At 50.1% G+C, this 20,292-nt stretch overlaps 1 protein-coding gene across 1 annotated transcript in view; it reads right to left on the bottom strand.

Moving 5' to 3' along the window:
• Positions 1-19,071, bottom strand: part of HNRNPUL2 (heterogeneous nuclear ribonucleoprotein U like 2) — a 98,554-nt gene extending 79,483 nt beyond the window's left edge. Inside the window, exons 1-4 of the mRNA XM_029614843.1 lie at positions 18,239-19,071; positions 17,686-17,812; positions 14,448-14,518; positions 13,951-14,090 (exon numbers count right to left, since the gene is read on the bottom strand). Coding sequence (XP_029470703.1) covers positions 13,951-14,090; positions 14,448-14,518; positions 17,686-17,812; positions 18,239-18,875 — 975 coding nt within the window. The 5' untranslated portion in view covers positions 18,876-19,071. The remainder of the gene's footprint in view (positions 1-13,950; positions 14,091-14,447; positions 14,519-17,685; positions 17,813-18,238) is intronic.
• Between the last annotated feature and the right edge of the window lie 1,221 nt (positions 19,072-20,292).

Here is a 20,292-nt window from a genome sequence, read left to right as displayed (position 1 = left end):
AGGTGAGGCCTCACCAAGGACCTGTACAAGGGAATAATCACTTCCCTTTTCTTACTTGATATTCCTCTCTCTATGCAGCCCAGCATTCTTCTGGCTTTTGCTATCGCCTTGTCGCATTGTTTCGCAGACTTCATATCATTAGACACTATCACCCCAAGGTCCCTCTCCTGCTCCGTGCACATCAGCCTTTCCCCCCCCATCGAATACAGTTCATTCGGATTTCCACTCCCCATATGCATGACTTTGCACTTCTTGGCATTGAATCTCAGCTGCCATATCTTCGACCACTCTTCCAGTTTCCTTAGATCCCGTCTCATTCTCTCCACTCCTTCCGGCGTGTCCACTCTGTTGCAGATCTTAGTGTCATCCGCAAAAAGACAAACCTTACCTTCTATCCCGTCCGCAATGTCGCTCACAAAGATATTGAACAGGACCGGTCCCAATACCGATCCTTGCGGTACACCACTTAAAACCGCTCTCTCTTCAGAGAAGGTTCCATTTACCATCACACATTGTCTTCTGTCCGTCAACCAATTTGCAATCCAGGTCACCACCTCGGCACTCACTCCCAAGCTTCTCGTTTTATTGACCAGTCTCCTGTGCGGAACCGTATCAAAAGCTTTGCTGAACGTGGGCATAAGTTGTTAGCTATGGCTTCTGTGATGTTTTGCCAAGAGAGTATGGCTGCATTAGGATTTGATAGATCCAGGTTGGGAAGTTCTTTGACCAGTGAACTGCTGAGGATTTCTGAGGAGCAGGATTTCCTGTAGTGCAGTGTGGTGGGCGGAGGGGGTGTAGGAGATCTTCCTATCATCCTGAGAGTAGAGGTGATAATAAAATGGTCTGACCATGGAACTGGGAGACATATGGGGGTTGAATGCTGTATGAGACTGGCGTTTGTAAAGATGAGATCAAGTGTATGACCTGCTTTATGTGTGGGCTGGTTGATGAGTTGTTTGAAGCCCATGTCCGTAAGGGAGGATAAGAAAGCCTTGCAGTTGGATGAAAGAGGGTTGGTATCGATGTGTAAATTGGCATTCCCCTAGGAAAATAGCTGGGGAATCCAGGGTCAGGTATTTAGCTATGATTTCCACTAGAGGTGAGGAATCAGAGTCTAGCAAACCGGGGGATGGGGGCGCGTATGTGAGGAGGATTTGGATTTGAACAGGCCTACCTCTAGTTTAGGTATTGTATTGATAGGTTGTAGTGTGAGATTAAGATCTTTTTTGGCTGCTAAGAGAAGTCCTCCCCCTCTTTTCTTTTGTCTCGGAATTGAGAAGATGTCATAGGTGAATGGGTAGCTCATTTATTAAGACTGTATCTGTCGGCTTGAGCCAGGACTCTGTGATCGCACAAATGTCAGGTTTGGAGTCAAGCAGGTAGTCGTGTAGGATGTGGGTTTTCTTGGTAATCGATTGAGCATTGAATAGTGATAGGGTGAATAAGGCAAGCCCAAGGAATTGGGTAAAAGGGGAGCTCATCACCGGAATGAGGTTTCTATAGGGTTTGTTTTGGTACTGCTTTGGTGATTTCATCTTAGTGGAGGAGCTTTGGTGCAAGATAGGTGTTGAGTATCTTTGCGTCATGAGAAGAGGACTTGAGTGCTTATGTAGTCAAGTATTGCCCCGGGTGGGTGTCGGGAGGCCTTGACGTACATGCGGTGGCTGGGAGAAAGCCTAATCCGACAGACAACCTATCTACTTTATACCTCCTCCAGCATTCCAGACTGGCAAATACTGTTGGGAGTTGGGACTAGCACTGCGACGTACGAAGTATCAGGTTGAGAGCAGAATTGAGTGCTGGAATGAGTTGTATGAAGGAAGGGAGAGAGCTGGATCTGTTTGAATGCTGGATGAGTGCTGGGGTCCGCTTGAATTTAGGTGGTGGGTATGAAAGCTAGGAAGGGTGATAAAAGCTGGACAGGGCTGCAGCTGGGGTACGTTGGTTGTCTGCCGGTCTGGGAGGCTGGAAGGAAGTAATTGGTATAAAGAAGTCTGGAGCGAGTGCTGACGTGAGAGATTGTGATAGCGGCCTGGAAAAAGTTGATGTAGCACTACTGTGCCGCACAAAGGGGCCTGCCCCTTTGTCGCGCTCCTTCGGCATGCGACGCCTAGCTGCTGCGTGGGATTTAAAGGGCCTCCGGGGCTGTCCCCTGATTGGCTGCCCCGCGGGCTCTGTTGATTGGCTGCTGGCCCAGAAGAGGGCAGTTAGAGGCGGTCTCCGGAGGAAGGGGAGTGGTGCCTTGCGGTCTGTGCTATGAGTGGCTGGGGGTAAGTGGAATAAATGAGGCCTTACCCCGGCAGGTCTCGGCGCCAGCTGCGCAGGCCAAGCACGCTCTCACTCCGATCCTGAATGAAGACGAAGAGGCTGAGTCTAGCTGCCGTGTGGAATTTTGCAGCCACAACAGCCACAATTATGCAGCCACAGACGCCACCATTTAAATAAGGTAGTAGAGAGCATCCACTAACAAACTAACAGTGAGACCTGCTTCCAAATCTTTCAACCTCCTTTTCCATTAGACTCATCAGAAGCACCTACTGGCATCGGCTGCGCCCAGCACAGGCAGGTCTGTGACATAGCTGCCACAAGCTGCAGCCTGGAGAGCCAAGACGGACTCCTCAAAGCCTCATTTCAGATAGGCCTCACTCTTCCTGTCCTGACCATCTTTTAAAATCTACACGGCTTTCCATCAGAATCATATTAGTGACCACAGAGACCAATGCATCCACCTTAGGAAACAGTCGACAGCACTAAGGCATCCGCTGGAAGAAAGTCTGGCCATGTCTCTCACCACTTTAAGCTCCCCTTCCAGAATATCCCAGACTGCCATCACGAAGGCCTTTGGAACTCTATGAAAGGTCTCTGCAGTGCCCCGAGACCCTTCAAAGGAAAATTAGTTCTTACCTGCTAATTTTCGTTCCTGTAGTACCATGGATCATTCCAGTCTCCTGGGTTTATGCGAACGTTTCACTGACACTGCTTGATAAACCCTAGAGCCACCAGCAGTTCCTCAGTCTAGATCTGTACCCAAGCAATAAAAAAAAACAGCTGCAAAAATCAAACTAATGAAAGCCTTCTAAAAACTGTATGAAAACCTTAACACTAAACAACAAAATGGCCTTCCGTAATAAAAAGAACAGCTGAGCAGGTGACTTCATCTCCTCTAATCTGGCGGGTTCTGGACTAATCTGTGGTACTCCTGGGATGTACCAAATCCCCCTACTTAGGGTGGGACCTGGAGAATCCTGCTCTCAGAACACTCTTGCCAAAGGAAGGAGAACCTGAATCTCCCATATCCAAATGTCTTGCAAAGATGTGTAGTGACTTCCAAGTCGCTGCCCTGCAAATCTGAGGAGACATCAGTTGCGCCTCCGCTCAGGAGGTTGGCTGCAAACGCGTAGAATGAGCTAGTAAGCCTTCTGGAATTTCACGACCTCCAGTAACGTAAGTGGACCTAATCGCCTCTTTCAACCAACACGCAATAGTAGCCTTAGAAGCTTTGAAACCTCGCTTCGCACCACTCCACAAAACAAAAAGATGGTCGGACCTCCTGAAATCATTCGTCACCTTGAGACAGTGCAATAGAGCTCGCCAGACATCTAACCTCTTGAGCCCCTTTACATGTGGAGCAGATGCATCTACCATTGGAAAGACTGGAAGCTCCACTGTCTGGTTCACATGAAATAATGAAACCACTTTTGGCAAAAAAGAAAGCACTATCCTCAATGAAACCCTGAATTCAAATTTTGAAGGAAGGGATCATGACAGGACAAAACTTACAACTCCGAAATCCTTCTAGTCGAGCATACAGACATGAGAAAAACCACTCAGAGTCAAGTCCTTCAGTGTCGCTCTCCGCAGAGGCTCAAAAGGCACCGCATACAAACCTCAGGGGACCAGATTAAGGTTCCAGGATGGATAAACACTTCTGATCGGAGGACGCAAATTCTTTGTTCCACTAAGGAACCTAATAACATCTGGATGAGCTGAAATAAAGGAACCTTCGATCTTACCACGAAGACAGCCTAAGGCTGCCACTGTACTTTGAGAGCTAGGAGACAAGCCCTTAGCAAAAACAGTCTTGAAAAAAAGGACAAAATGTCAGGGACGGAGGACTTGAGAGCTCCGATTCCATGAGCAGCGCACCAGGGCTCAAACACCTTCCATACTCTAACGTAAGCCATATTAGTGGACTTTCTTCTGGCTTGCAATAAGGTGGTTATGACAGTTTCTGGATAACCTCTACTCCTTAACCTTCACTTATCAAAAGCCATGCTGCTAGACAAAAAAAGTAAGCAGCCTTGCCAGAAAATATGGGGCCCTGACAAAGGAGATCCTTCAGATAACCGACGTGAAATCAGTCCATCCACTGCCAGGTTGATCAGATCCGTGAACCATAGATGCTGCAGCCACTCCGGAGCGGCCAATGCCACCTCTCTGATGTTTTTCTGTGCAATGCAACATTTTGCCCACTAACAGCCCAGAGAATCAACTGTTGTGCCTCCAGAGCTATTGCTTGGCTCTTGGTTTCGCCCTGCCAATTGATACAAGCCACTGTCGTCGCATTGTCTGAAAGAATCCTCACGGACTGACCTCGTACTAATGGCAGAAACTCCCTCAAGGCTAAATGGACCGCCCTGGTCTCCAACCGCTTGATAGAGCACACAGATTCTCACGGACCATGTACCCTGGGGACCAAGTGCCACTGACAAACTGTTTCCCATCCACAGAGACTGGCATCGGTAGTAACTATCGCCCAATCTGGCACCTCGTGGTCCACCCCTCGAACAAGACTGGAGGCCTGAAGCCACCAGGAAAAGCTCTCTCTCCCTCGAGTAGCAAAGGCATATGAAATTCCTCAGATAGATATCAGCTGTCAATGTGCCAAAAGTGCCCTCTAATAGTCTCATATGGGAAAACGCCCACAGCACCAACTCCAGGGTTGAAGCCCTCGAGCCCAGGACCTGCAAATAATCCCAGACCTTAGGAACACTTAACTGCAACCAGCAAACCTGCCTCTGCAGTTTTAAGACTCTCTCGTCCGAAAGATACACTTTGAAGACCAAGATGTTGAACCGAGCACCCAGATACTCCAAGGATTGTGTCTGGATCAAATGACTCTTTGCCACGTTCTCTACCCAACCGAGAGACTGAAGATCGAGAACCTTGTGAAACGATTGGCGACAAAGGGCCTCCAGCTTCGCTCCGATAAGCCAGTCGTCCAGATATGGGTGCACCAGAACACCTTCCCTGTGCAGTGCCACCGCTACCACCACCATTACCTTGGTGAAAGTGTGTGGGGCTGTGGTCAGACCAAAAGGAAGGGCTTGAAACTGAAACTGCTGTCACAGAATCATGAAGCGATCCACCTTCGGGTCATCCTTCTCAGGGACTGAGGCAAGCAAACTGTCCCCTGGGTCTGGTCTTCCGGGCCCCGGATCCACCAGGACATCCTGATCAGGGTTCTCCCCGGGGTCCACAGGTACCTCTAGCATAACATCTGACTCCTCCTGACTGGTACCCGAAAGGAGGAGGACCGAGCAGATGCTGGACCTGGGAGGCTCAACTGAGCCTGAAGCCATGCTGCCTGGGGACCCCCCGAAGGGCTTTCGGCCTGCAGATAGGCAGGGTCCTGGAAAACTGAGCCGTGCACTCTGCTTGCTGCCTTGCCAAATAGGCATCATGCAACAGGACGACAAAATCCGGAGAAAAAGGCTGCATCAGGTCTGCCCCCCCCCCCCCCACAGGGGGCTGGGAACCAACAATCTATGGCTTATTTCCTTCTCCTCCCCATCCCCCTGATCAAGGATGAAGTCGGAACAGGCCCGTGGGAGCGCCCCTCTCCCCCCCCCCCCCCACCCGCGGCACAGGAACTGAAACAAAATGGCCGTCATTCCCACACAAAAAGAGGAAAGATCAGGACCCTGGCCAGAGCCATGCGGCGCGAGCAACCCAACCGTGGGAGAGCCCCGACGCTGTTTCACCGGCGGCGGACCCACCCCCAACAAGCCTTCCCCGCCAGCAGAGCACCCCGCCAAAGGCTCTGCACGCCGACTCAAAGATCATCGCACCAGAGAGGGGGACTGCCTGTGCCAGAAATAAGCCTACCTTGCTCCACGATCAGAGCCCCCCCACTACGGGCACACAGGTCCCCAAACTGCGGCTCACCCGGACAGTGAAGAACCCCTTAGGATTCCAAAAAGAAGTCCCCAGGAGGAAGGCTCAAAAACAAAAAAACTGCCCAAACCACAGAACTGGAATATTAGGTTGTTTGATTCAGAGGATGGTTCCTTGAGGTACTGGGGGGCCAGGGAGGAGATGAAGAGTGATCCAGAAGGACTTGGGAAGAAGGGGAGATACCTGTGGCAGAAGGAGATGATCCCCATGTGGTTCGCATATTTTAAAGAGAGGAGCTGCTGGCCATGATTAAGGTTTATTTATTTTTATACCGTCATTTCAGTGGAACCATCATAACGGTGAACAATAAATTAAAGTAAGAAAATACAATACATAATCAAATCATATAAAACTTAATCAGTAAAACAAATACTAAAATAAGCTTAGTCAATTAAAACAGAAAGATAAAATAAGATACAAAATAGGAAAGTGCTGCAGTAATGCCGTGTTCTGTTATCACTATGATTCCAAGTTAGTACATTTAAAAAGCCACATTTTAAGATCTGCCTTAAATTTCTTGATATCTGCTTGCAAACTAATTTCTTCAGGGAGAGTTCCATAGTTTTGGACCTGCTAACGATATTGCCCTTTCGCGAACTTGACAAAGTTTTGGCGATCTAATTGTTGGTACTGTTAACAGTCCTTTATTAGCTGACCGTAAATTCCTCTGCAGTACATTAACAGGTAGAGATGGGAATTAAACAGAATGTGGATCTGGTGCAGGAAGTTGAGAACCCTATTTTCCCTCTACATACCCAGAACAGTCCACAGTCCAGACTCCCGAGTTTATGCATTCCTGCCAGCAGATGGAGACAGTTTCATGGACACTGCTTGATAAATCCTAGTGCTACCTGCTGTTCCTCAGTTTCTCTGTCTCCAGCAGATGGTAGATGGTGCTAAACCTGCAGTTTGCGCCCGGTTTCTTCCTGGGCCTCTTGGCCGAAGAAAGAATAGCCGGTGATGGGTTTGAAGATACCCATAAGGAAATTTCTTTGCCCCCAACACTCTGTTTAAATAAGTATGATGCATTAACACAAAATTCTGTGGGGAAAGGCTCCACCTGAGCAGAATCATTCTCTGCATGATCTAATAAACCTACATGGAGGACAGTACCAAAGGCTTCCTACAGGCCTCCCTGCCTTCCACAGTAATGCATCTTCAGAAAAGACTACCTAAAAGAGATTCAACAGCTCTCCAAACGCCCCACCACAGGTGGTGATTTTAGCATCTTTTCCCCAGATATGGGCTCACTGGACCAACCCTCTCACCCTTGCCACCCCCCACCCCAAAGCAAGAATAGTACAAACTAGAGGGCAAAATGCTGCCATGGCGACACACCCCCCCCCCCCCCCCCCACACAGAGAACACCTTTTTTCCCCACATTTGCCAGCAACAGCCATCTTAACCACACCACTCATTTCAGAAATGGGCCCCTGAAGCTCTGCACATCCACCCCTCACCTCCTTGTAAACTCCATACCCATTCCCAAACTCTTCTCCTGCTGTGGGACAACCAGGCTGGAACTGATGCTAAGAGCTGCCACAGCTCATTTCGACCTCTTCCATTTTCTTTTTTTTAGTTTTATTCAACCAAACGATTAAAAGCAACTCCCCAATCAAAAGGAAAAAGAGCAAAAAAGAATAAATCCCTATATAAGGTTTTTCTCCTGACCAGATATCTCGGAGGAACCAGTACCACTGGATTTGTAGCCCATCCCCCACCCCACTCCCCAGTAACAGGGTCCAGCTAGATAATGATCACTTCGGGCAACGAAGGTGAGGGGCAACCCACTAACATCAGGTACCCTGAGAGACAATCCCGGGCTGAAGAAAACATAAAAAACAGGAAAAAAATCGCCATGAAACTGAAACGGACAACGGAGGGAGTCCTCAGAGAGAATGAGACCCGCCCACAAAATGATATCATCATGCTAACGGCAGAGCCGGTAAAAGACGCCGTTACATCGGGCGTCGCGCACCAAAGGGGCTTTCCCCTTTGTGCTCCCCTTCGTGCTGTGTGTAAAATAAGTTTAGTTATGTTTGTTATTTAAGTAACCTCTATTAAGCTGTCTAATAACTTTGCTTTTACATTTTTAATTCTAGATGTTCTATGTATTCGACTAAGGAATTATATTTCCTGCTTGTTCAGATTTCAGTGTAAACCGGCCTGATTTGCATTTTATGCAAGAAGGTCGGTATATAAAAATTAAAAATAAATAAAATAATAATCCCCTTGCTCACCCTCTCTCTACCTGAGAGCATTAACTGAAAAATACCACAGCACCTGAGAATCCAACCATCAAATCCACCAGCTGCAAATTTGGCACCTTTACTATCTACTGGAGAAATATTGGAGAAATTACTTACCTGATAAATTTCGTTTTCCTTAGTGTAGGCAGATGGTTTCAGGATCAATGGGTATATAGTGTGCTTCTGATAGCAGTTGGTCTGACATCAGCACCAGTACATATACCCGTGCAAGAAGCTCTGCTCTTCAGTATTCTCCTCGCAAAGCAATTGTGGATATATGTATGTCTGGATAATTTGGTTAACTTTGTTTAACTTGAATAATTTGAGAAACGTGATTAGCTTGAACTGGTTGACGTGGACTATAGCTGGAGACCGCAGGTACCCTCAACCAAGAAACGCCGACACCCTGTAACTATGGGTGTCCTAGCTGAAGGGAAGCGTGGCTTACCCATGTTTGTCTTGCTCTCTGTAATTGACACCGGAGGTTTTCGTGCATAGCGGCAGCCGTGGGCGGGATACTGAATCCATCTGTCTACATTAAGGAAAATGAAATTATCAGGTAAGTAATTTCTCTATTTCCTAGTGTGTAGCAGATGGATTCAGGACCAATGGGATGTACAAAAGCTACTCCTGAACCGGGTTGGAGGCTGCCTGTGACCCACTTAGTACTGCCCTTGCGAATGCTGTGTCCTCCTGAGCTTGAACATCCAGGCGGTAGAACCTGGCGAAGGTGTGAATAGAGGACCATGTCGCCGCCCGACAGATCTTGGTGGGTGACAGCATCTTTGTTTCCGCCCAGGACACTGGCTGGGCTCAAGTGGAATGGGCCTTGACTTGTAGCAGTGGAGGCTTGCTTGCCTCTAGGTAGGCCGCCTTAATTACTTCTTTGATCCAGCGGGCTATGGTTGCCCACGAGGCTGCTTCTCCGTGTTTCTTCCAGCGGGCTATGGTTGCCCACGAGGCTGCTTCTCCGTGAAGGACGAATAGGTGGTCCGTCTTTCGTACGGGTTCCGACCTTTCCAGGTAAGGGACTAGGAGTCTGCCGACGTTAAGGTGGCGAAGACGGCGAGATTCTTCTGAGCACTTGTGCTCGTCTGGAGATGGTAGCGAGATGGTAGAAAGAAACCACCTTTGGAAGGAAGGAGGTGACAGTGCATAGCTGTATGGATCCCTGTGTGAACCTGAGAAAGAGTTCCCGACAGGATAGTGCTTGAAGTTCAGAGATGCGATGAGCCGAACATATTGCCACTAGGAATGCGGTCTTCAAGGTTAGTAGTAGTAGAGACGGACTGCGGATAGGTCTGAAGAAGGCTCCCGCTAGGAAGTCTATTACTAGATTGAGGTTCCATAGGGGTACCAGCCACCTTAAGGGTGGATGGATCTGCTTGACCCCTATCTCAGGAAGTGGGAGACGTCCGGATGAGATGTTTGGCTAATGCCTTCCACTTTGGTTCCGAAGCATGCCAACGCGGCCACCTGAACCTTGATGGAGTTGAGTGACAACCCCTTCTGTAAACCGTCTGCAGGAATTTTGGCTGTGGTCTTCGCACCAAGCTTTGAATATTCTCCATATTCGTAGGTAGGTTAGCGATGTGGAGAACTTGCGTGCTCGGAGCAAGGTGTCAATCACCGCCCTCGAGTATCTGCTCTTCTCTCAATGGCCAGACCGTAAGAGAGAATCGAGTTGGGTCTTCGTGGAGGATCGGGCCTTGCTGGAGCAGATCCCTGTGCGGTGGTAGAGGGAGAGAGCTCCCCATCACGAGTCTTCGCATGTCTGGTACCATGGCCTTCTTGGCCAGTCCGGGGCCACTAGAAGTACTAGTCCCCTGTGGTGCTCTATCTTGCGGATGATCCCCCTCAGTAGTGGCCATGGGGGAGGGGAGGCGAAGGCATATAGCAGGTCTTCCTGTGGCCAGGTCTGGATGAGGGTATTGATCTTTTGGGATGGTGGTTCTCGTCTGCGACTGAAGAAGTTGAGAACTTGAGCGATGGACCGGGTTGCCAGGAGATCCATGGCTGGGGATCCCCAGTGGTTTACTATCAACTGGAAGGCCGTGGTCGACAGGTTAGTGAAGATAGCCTTACTCCCTTGCTTAGATGGTCTTCTTGTAGCCACCATTGGAGCTGGTTCCACACTTCCTCTGGGAGTGTGAGGCGAATAGAGTAGTCCTGGGATATCAGATTCCATTGTGACAGTAAGGAGCGCGGTAGCGGTCGCATGTGGGCTCTTGCCCACGGGACCACTTCCAGGGTTAATGTCATGAGGCTGTGGACTTTGAGGTAGTCCCATACTTTGGGGCAGGGACCTCCTAGCAGGTTTCACAATTGGTTCATCAGTTTTCTTCTCCTTGTAGGTGGAAGAACGACCTTGTCTTATTTGGTGTCGAACCAGACTCCCAGATATTCTAGAGACTGGGAGGGCTGCAAGACAGCTCTTGTTTGTGTTGACGACCCACCCGAGGCTCTCCAGTAGAGTCTTGACTTTGGTGGTCACCTGGTGACTTTCACCTGGAGATTTTGCCCTGATCAGCCAATCATCCAGGTATAGGTGTACGAGGATTCCTTCTTTCCTCAGTGTTGCCGCCACTACCACCATGATTTTGGTGAATATGCATGAGGCTGTGGCTAGCCCGAAGGGTAGCTCCCAGAACTGATAGTGGTGGTCCAGGATTGTAAAGCATAGGAATCGCTGATGCTCGTGATGGACTGGAATGTGCAGGTAGGCTTCTGACAGGTCCAGGAATGTAAGGAATTCTCCCGGCTGTATTGCCCTCATGAACGGGCGCAGGGTTTCCATGCGGAAACGTGGTACCCTCACGTAGCAGTTGACCGACTTGAGAACCAGAATGGGCCGGAACGTTCCCTCTTTCTTGAGGACGATAAAATAGATGGAATAGTGCCCAGTATTTTGTTGTTGCATGGGCACCGGTGTTAGGGCCTTTAGGGCAAGCAATTTGGCCAGTGTGGTTTCCACTGCCATCCTCTTGGAGGGTGCGTGGCAAGGAGATTTCATGAACTTGTCCGGAGGGATGTTGTGGAAGTCCAGGTAGTACCCCTCTCGAATGATGGTTAGGACCCACTTGTCTGCTGTTATCTCAACCCATCTTTGGTAGAATAGGGCAAGCCTGCCCCCTGTGGCTTCTTCCTGTGGATGGGTTGGCTGATTCTCATTGGGGGTGCGGCTGAGGCCTGTGCCGGAGCAGACTCCCCTCTTGTTGTTTGTTCTGAAAGGACTGGCCTCTGCCTGCAGGGCGAGGGGCTTGGTATATACTCTTGTACGGTCTGACGGGCTGTGATCTCTGTTCCTAGGTAATCAGGGAGAGGGGCGTTGGCTTTTGTTCTTGTCCTCTGGTAGCCGAGGTACTGGGGATTCGCCCCATTTGTCAGCTAACTTCTCCAGTTTGCTTCCGAACAGGAGGGCTCCTTTAAAGGGCATTCTCGTGAGTTTCATCTTGGAAGTCGCGTCAGCTGACCAACTTCGGAGCCAGAATTGCCTTCTGGCTGCCACTAAGAATGAGACGCCCCGGCTAAGGTGGTACCAGATCAGAGGTTGCATCCATGAGGAAGGATACCGCTGGTTCTAGCGCTTCACCAAGCGTGGCGGCGTTCCTGGTCATGGATAAGCAGGCGACTTATCACGGCACAGCAGGCAGCAATCTGTAGTGACAGCTAATATGTCGAATGACTGTTAAGGATGGATTCCAGACGTCTGTCCTGGGCATCCTTGAGTGCCGCTCCTCCCTCAACTGGAATGGTAGTGCGCTTTGTGACCGCGCAGACCATGGCGTCCACTTTGGGGAACACTAGTAGATCTTTGGTTGAGGGTTCCAGTGGATATAAGGCTTCTAGGTCCCTCCCCCCTTTGAATCTGGCCTCCCATTCTAAGTTGATCAGCTGCTGTACGGCTTGCAGCAAGGGGAAATGGCGGGAGGCCTAACGGAGCCCTTCTAGGAGAGAGTTAGTCTTTGGTTCCTCTGTGGCACTTGTGCCTGGAATGGCGAGCTCCTTCAAGCTGAGAGCATAGAGATCTGGTATCTCGTCTTTGGAGAAGAAGCGCCTCAAGTTGCGTTCCTGGAGGTATTTCTCCTTCCTCGGGGGGGGGGGGGGGGGGAAGAACACGTCACAGGAAGGCCCTGAGAGGCAATGGTCCTGTGTCTGTGCCATCAGTGGCAGCTGCATATGGACAAAAGTGTGTAGATCCTTAAAGAATTCTACCCAGGAGAAGGATCCTGGGACTAGATTAAAGGCCGCTGCGTTACCCAGGGACCCCGTTTGGGGGAGGGTCGTGCTGGGGATAGGGTGGTCCGGGGTACTATCGGTGGATCCGGAGTCCTGTACTGGCTGGGGAGGGCCTTGTCCAAGTTCTCCCAGGGCCTCCTCGCGCTCCGCCGCTCTCAAGTGGCAGGCTGGGCAGAGGGCTTGTGCCTTGGTTTTCTTGGCCGGTGGTGCCATGGTTTTGTGCGTATAGGTCGTTGAGACCCTGGTATGTGCGTTTAATGTGCGCGCCGGGAGGCTTAGCTATGCGCTCCGGGTGTGTGTGTAGGCCGGGATGCGGGCTCACTGAGGTACACACGGCTTTAACTTGTGCGCGCTGCTGTGCACACTAGAAATGTGTGCACCTGGTTCAGTTAGGCAGACAGAATGGCAAAATGGCGTTGGCGACCACGCGAGCAAGATGACGACCACCTCAGAGGGTCTCCACATGGGAGGACCCTCTTATCCGATCGGTGTCTAGCCCGGCCTGGGCTGATCAACCTGATGGTACAGACGCCGGCAGGCGATCTGTGCGGCTATCCGAGCCTCGGAGACTTAGGGAAAAAAAAAGTTTTCTACCTTACCTTGTCTCGGCGTTTCCCGGTTTCGTTCTGGGCGGTCTCCGGCTGTGGGGGGGAGGGAAGTACCTTCACCACCGCACTCTGTATTGCACCCGCTGCCTCTCAGTCGCTCCTGTTGCCGGGGGGCTAAGTCCATGCCGGGAACCGGCTACCAGACAGAGGCCTACCTCTGAGGGATCTTGGAAATCAGCTCAGGAAATCTCAACTGGGGGAGGGACCCTTAGGTATCACCGCAGGAGAGTGGGGCTCATCTGGAGAGGTAAGATTTCTTCTTTGTTTGGAATACTCTAACGCTGAGCAAGCGTGTATAGAGTCCAGAACTGCTATGAAGACGTAAAATACTAGAGAGCAGAGCTTCCTGCCACGGGTATGTGTACTGGTGCTGATGTCAGACTGAAATATGACTGTCTCCAACTGCTATCAGGAGCACACTATACCCACTGGTCCTGAATCCATCCGTTACATGCTAGGAAATGAAAGGTGCAGATTGCACAGTCCCTTAAGTATAATTTCCAGTAAAGCTTTCATTCTATTTGCTGGTAGAGGAGGAAAACCCATGCATCTGAACTGGTCTGGTAAAGACGATGAGGAGTGCTCTATTAAAACAGCTGGTAGATGGACTCACATATGTACTGCAGACAAGGCAATTTCAATCAGTAACCACCTCACACAAGTGTAAGGATGCCCACCTTGGCCTCGAAGCAGATTCTGCCCTTTGTGACTCCATGTGTGCTTCGTGCACCAGACCAAAGTGCTGGGAATTTCTCAGCGAAGAGAGGCTGCCCTCCATAACGGTCTTTACGTACTCTGAAGTGGAGATCGCATGTGTCTAGAAGCAAAAAATGCAAACTGCAGTTAAGAGCACATGCAGGAAAATGAACTAGTAACCAAGTAACCCACAGAACACCTGCCTTATGCACAGCACGACAAGGAGTCCCATAAGCTTTTGCGTATTAAGATGGGACATTAACACCGGCCAGCACAATACATAACAGCAGCAATCTGAGAGGAAATGGATAAACTTGTCCCTTATGTGCTGCTGAACTGATCTTCAGGGCTCCATTAAAAGAATACGATCTATACCCCTCCCCCCCAAAAAAGTAAAAATCTACACCAATCAGCATTAAAAAGGCACCAACATTTAATAAACAAAAGCCAATGCTTTACGAAACCTAGGATTACGCACATGTGTCCAGAACAACAAGAGAATCAGCCACCTCATCCTTCTCTTCATCCAATAGAGTTGGAGACTTGGACCTAGAAAGAAGAAAAAAAAGCATATTCCAATATACCATAAGTCACTTTAGGTGAATCTTGCATTGGAAAAAGTGACTCAAGTCACTGAGAAATCAGACTAAAGACAGCAATGCAGCACAGAGCTCCATCATGAAATTCTAGGGAACACAGAGTAGAGATATTACATATCAGTGACTGGAAATGGTTAAAAGGAAAATTGGTTCTTACCTGCTAATTTTCATTTCTGTAGTACCACGTATCAGTCCAGACTCCTGAGCGTTTTCTTCCCTCCCAGCAGATGGAGACAGAGAAATTTTTTACAGACAATGCCACTTCACATGCTACCTGCAGTTCTCCTCCTATAATGGGAACGATGGAGTGGATCAGCCTCACCTTGTTGTGAGAACTTAATACCAGAAGCACTCCCACCACCGGTGCCTCAGAATGGTCTTCGAGCACCCCAAAAGGATTGTCCCCCGGACTGTCCCCAAAGAGAAAACTGCCTTTGGGGCCCGGACACAGGCCTTGACGGCTGAGACCTATCTGACCGAACGAGAACGTACCTGAAAAAAATATTTTGCCCTTAGGTTTATCCTCCAGCAACCTGAGGACTTTATTAGCCCCAAGAGATTGCATCGATTGCTTGAGGTCCTCTCCAAATAAGAGTCGATCCTTAAAAGGCAGCGAACCTAACTACACCTTGGAGGAGATGTCCACCACCCAGTTTTGCAGGCAGAGCAACCTCCTGGCGGAAATCAGATACCATAATATGAGACAAGGTACGAACCAAATCATATAGAGCATCCACACTGTAAGCAATTGCCACCTTACTCTCTCAGCCTTGTCTGCCACCTCGCCAGAGGTTGGCAGGTTCTCTTGCATCTGCTGCATCCAACGGACACATGCCCATTGCATAAAACTAGTAAAATAGCCGCACGCGACCCCAGGGCCAAGACCTCAAAAATCCTCGAAGTGTGTATTTCTAACTTACGATCCTGAACATCCTTCAATGCCGCAGACCCTACCACAGAGATGGTCGTCCTCTTTCTAACTGCCGACACCGCCACATCGACTTTATGAAGATCAAAAAGCTCCAACACCTGTTCCAGAAATGGATAAAGTCTCGCCATGGCCCTTCCCACCTTTAAACCAGAATGGGAGCTCTCCATTCCACTTTTACCAACTTCAGGATCAACTTGTGATACGGTAAGGCCGAGGAAGGACCACATTCGCTCCATCCAAGTCAGAGTTCTCCTGTGGGATCTTAACCCCAAGGACCTGAAAGGCCAGCGGAAGCAAAGACAAGCTCTTCTTTTCTACAAAAGCGTACCACCTTCGGCTCATCCTTTTCAGGCACTGGGACTGCCATATCATCCCCTTGACCCGCATCTCCGGCCACCGGAACAACCTGACCCTGAGACTCCTCAGCCTCTATGGGAGCCTAGACAGACTTGTAGGAGTCACCCCCCAAGCCAGAACATAAGGGGGAAACCTGATGACCTCTAGACCACAGTGACTCGATTTCTCCTAGAGCGAACCTGTTGTAGGTCCATCGAATACCCCCTGTAGGCTGGGCCATAAGGGACCGCGGCTCCCTGGCTGCACAAGCTACCTACTGCTTGGCCAGGTAAGCCTCATGCAGCAGTAGCACAAAGTCTACAGAAAAAGGTCTCATGGTTCCAGCCCTCACAAGAAAGGAACCAGCAAGTGGCAGCATGGGATTCACTACCTCCTCAAAGTCCCCCTGACCACAGCCAGAGACAAACATGGAGAAGCATCCCGCCTCAACCAGAAAGGGAAGAACCCCCTAAGATTCAAAAAAACAAAAAAAAAACAACTCAGAAGGCTCAAAAAGAAAAAAAAAAGTTGTCTCAGTTGCAGAACTGCAGGTTTACACCCATCTGCTGAAGACAGAAATACTGAGGAACTGAAGGTGGTGAAGTAGCAGTGTCGGTAAAACTCTGTCTCCATCTGCTGGAAGGGAGACAAAATCCAGGAGTCTGCACCGATTCGGGTATGCAAGGGGGAATATTTATTAACACAGTACACAAACATTTTCATTTTTGTAAACATTTTAAACAAAACAGAATCAACCGAAAGGTAATGAAACAGAACATCGGAGTTCCACTCACGATTCAGCCCCCCCCCCCCCCTAGCTGGGAGCGTTGCAGAGAGTTTAAAAGACCTGACCCTCAACCCCCCCCCCCTAGCTGGGAGCGTTGCAGAGAGTTTAAAAGACCTGACCCTCATCCCCCCCCCCCCCCCCCTTAGCTGGGAGCGTTGCAGAGAGTTTAAAAGACCTGACCCTCATCCCCCCCCCTTAGCTGGGAGCGTTGCAGAGAGTTTAAAAGACCTGACCCTCATCCCCCCCCCCAGCTGGGAGCGTTGCAGAGAGTTTAAAAGACCTGACCCTCATCCCCCCCCCCTCTAGCTGGGAGCATTGCAGAGAGTTTAAAAGACCTGACCCTCATCCCCCCCCCCCCCCCCCCCTTAGCTGGGAGCGTTGCAGAGAGTTTCAAAGACCTGACCCTCATCCCCCCCCCCCCTCCCTAGCTGGGAGCGTTGCAGAGAGTTTAAAAGACCTGACCCTCATCCCCCCCCCCCCTTAGCTGGGAGCGTTGCAGAGAGTTTCAAAGACCTGACCCTCATCCCCCCCCCCCCCCTAGCTGGGAGCGTTGCAGAGAGTTTAAAAGACCTGACCCTCATCCCCCCCCCCCCCCTTAGCTGGGAGCGTTGCAGAGAGTTTAAAAGACCTGACCCTCATCCCCCCCCCCCCTTAGCTGGGAGCATTGCAGAGAGTTTAAAAGACCTGACCCTCATCCCCCCCCCCCCCTAGCTGGGAGCAGTTGCAGAGAGTTTAAAAGACCTGACCCTCATCCCCCCCCCCCCCCCCTAGCTGGGAGCGTTGCAGAGAGTTTAAAAGACCTGACCCTCATACCCCCCCCCCTAGCTGGGAGCGTTGCAGAGAGTTTAAAAGACCTGACCCTCATCCCCCCCCCCCCCCCCTTAGCTGGGAGCGTTGCAGAGAGTTTAAAAGACCTGACCCTCATCCCCCCCCCCCTTAGCTGGGAGCGTTGCAGAGAGTTTAAAAGACCTGACCCTCACCCCCCCCCCTAGCTGGGAGCGTTGCAGAGAGTTTAAAAGACCTGACCCTCATCCCCCCCCCCCACGCTAGAGTTTTCCCTCACCGACTGTAGTATGCCTCTTCCTTAAACTCGTGATATGTCCTGCCAAACTCTTCACGTGGTCGCTTTACCCCTCGCTGCTGTCCATCCGAATTCACTGCTTCTGATTTTTCGTTTTTCGGATCATTTACTAAAGTGATAAAAACAGAGTTTGACAGTAAATATACACCAACTAGTACCTGGGAAAAAAATGCATCCATCATCCATATGTAAATCAGAAAAGGCAGTGATATTTCACTACAAAAGACGTTACATGAGGACACCATGAGGACTAGGTAAAAGGAAGCTCCGAAGAGCATTTTCTGTGTTAAATCAATATTTTATTTAGGGAGGGGGGGGGATATATTTTGTAAGAAAAAGGTATGTCACGACGATTAAAGAACCCCGACTTGGGTAAAACAAGAGCTCTTTCAAGTTCGGGGGCCACGGCTGGGTCAGGGTTACAGAAAAACGATGGGTGGATAAATACAGAATGAGATACCCGCTAAATCTTAAGGAAGGGAAAAACCACAAAACAGATCATCCTAATGAGGTCACAAGTTCTCACGATTCGTACCCGGGGCCTCAGTCTCCATGGTCGCTTCCTCGTCTTCCTGCTCGCTGTGCCCATCCTCGTTAGGTCGGGCCTCGGCTTCCTGCCCGCCATTCACGCCGGGATCCCGCAGCCGGGCCTCTGGCTTTCCACCGCCATCCTCCGTGCTCGGCCCAGGCTGGCCCGCGGCCCTCTCCGGCTTCTGGGCTACTGCCGCCAAGCGAGGCCCCTGCTCCTCCGCAGCCTGGTCCGATTTCCGGCTCTCTGCCGCCGAGTGGGCCCCCGGCTCCACCGCGGCTTCCCCCGGCTTCCGAGCCTCTGCCGCCGGGCAAGCTTGCGGCTCCCCCGCCTCCGGATTGGGCTTTGGAGCCTTGGCCTCCGCCTCCAGCGAGGCCCCCGGCTCCCCAGGCCCAAAGCCAGGCTCCTCGTCGACCTCCTCCCCGGCGGTGCTCTGCTCCTCGTCGCCCAGCTCCTCGTCCATTGGGTCTCCGCCTGTGCCCGCCTCCTCGTCACCGGAGTCTCCCGCTAACAGCTCGGAGTCCAAAGCGTCCTGCAGCCGCTGCGTCAGCTCGGCCTTCAGCCCGCGAACGTCTAGGCCCCGGCGCTGTAACTCGGTCCGCAGCTCAGCCACCTTTAGCTTCCGGGCGTCCAGCGCGCTCATGGCCGCCGCCGCCGCCGCCGGTTGTCCTCTTTGCGCGCGCCTGCGCGCGCGCACGCGCGAATCTCACTGCTGCCGCAAGAATGGGAGAAGGTGTGCGTGCGCGCGCCGCGCCCGTTAAACCGCCCACGATGGCCGTTACAGCACCGTACCCAGCAGCCCCCAGAAGCTCGCCGCCACCGATGCGATCTGCCTGGCAACCAGCCCTCCTATTGGCTCTGCCAGCCCCAGCGTTCTGTTTTTTCTTATTGGCTGAGCATTGGGAGAGCCACGGCTCACTGAATTTTCTGATTGGCCATCGATTTTTTGAAAAATACGGGTTGTCAACGCCCTCCGTGTAAACGGACTTTTTTTTTTTTTTTTTTTTTAATTTTTATTTGTATAAGTTCTCAGCTGTAATTGGGCGAGGCCTTTCGTGCCTTAATTTACCTAGCAACAGGCAGTAGCCTTTTTTTTCATTGGGTAAAAGTAGTCAGGCGAGGGTTTATTTTTTTTAATGGCTTCCATTTTGTTTTCTGCCTAACCACTAAAGAGAAATAAGGGACTACTCGTAACTTGGCAGTAGAAAGTGCACCATTTCTATATGGCTGATAAGTTCAGCCATGTCTTCTGTGCTGTATTGTGTCACCTGTAGTCCTAATTATATAAACATAATTATATAAACATAATTAGGATTACAGTGCAGGGGGGGGGGGGTACACTCCAAAAAAACAGGCCTGGCTGAAAGTCATTTTGTGGCCCTGGCAAAGAACTGCATTAAAGGGGCCAAGGCTGTGGGGCTTGGTATCTTGCTCCTTCTTCCACCCAGCGTCTTGAGTGCCCGCTTTCCACAAATACCATCAGGGGTTGCAAATTCATTATTATTAAAAAAAAAAAATTTTTTTTACTGATATTATTGCTAATCTTTTTTTTTTTATATAGTTGCCAATTTGTGCACAGGTGTACATGCCGAGATCCTTTCGAAGTAATGTGTCTATAGACGGGTTCATTTGTGCATACTTTCACAAGAATTAACCTCACTTGTAAGCTCAATACAGCCACACAAATGGAGACTCCCAAACTAAGATTTGCAAGTAGATTTTTAAGATTACCTGTAATTCCTTGCATCCCGATATTTAGAACAGAAAGCTGGAGGCCAAATTAAAGATATGTATCAGTACAGTTTGACCAAAACAACTGGTCCAGACTGTAATGATTGGTACGATCGTTTCCGCAAACACCTTAGTACGGAAACCTTACTCCTCTCCCTAACTGATACCCTTATCAAAGGAATGGACACTGGCAACTCCTATCTCATTGCTATGCCGCTTTTGATACCGTCAATCACAACATTCTTTTCAACACTCTCGTCAGCATTGGAATCTCCGGCACTGCTCTATTATGGATTAAATCATACCTCCAAAATCGTAGTTACACAGTA

Source organism: Rhinatrema bivittatum, chromosome 8 (assembly GCF_901001135.1).
Source record: "Rhinatrema bivittatum chromosome 8, aRhiBiv1.1, whole genome shotgun sequence".
NCBI classification, from domain to species: Eukaryota; Metazoa; Chordata; class Amphibia; order Gymnophiona; family Rhinatrematidae; genus Rhinatrema; species Rhinatrema bivittatum.
This window is presented reverse-complemented; position numbering and strand designations above follow the sequence as displayed.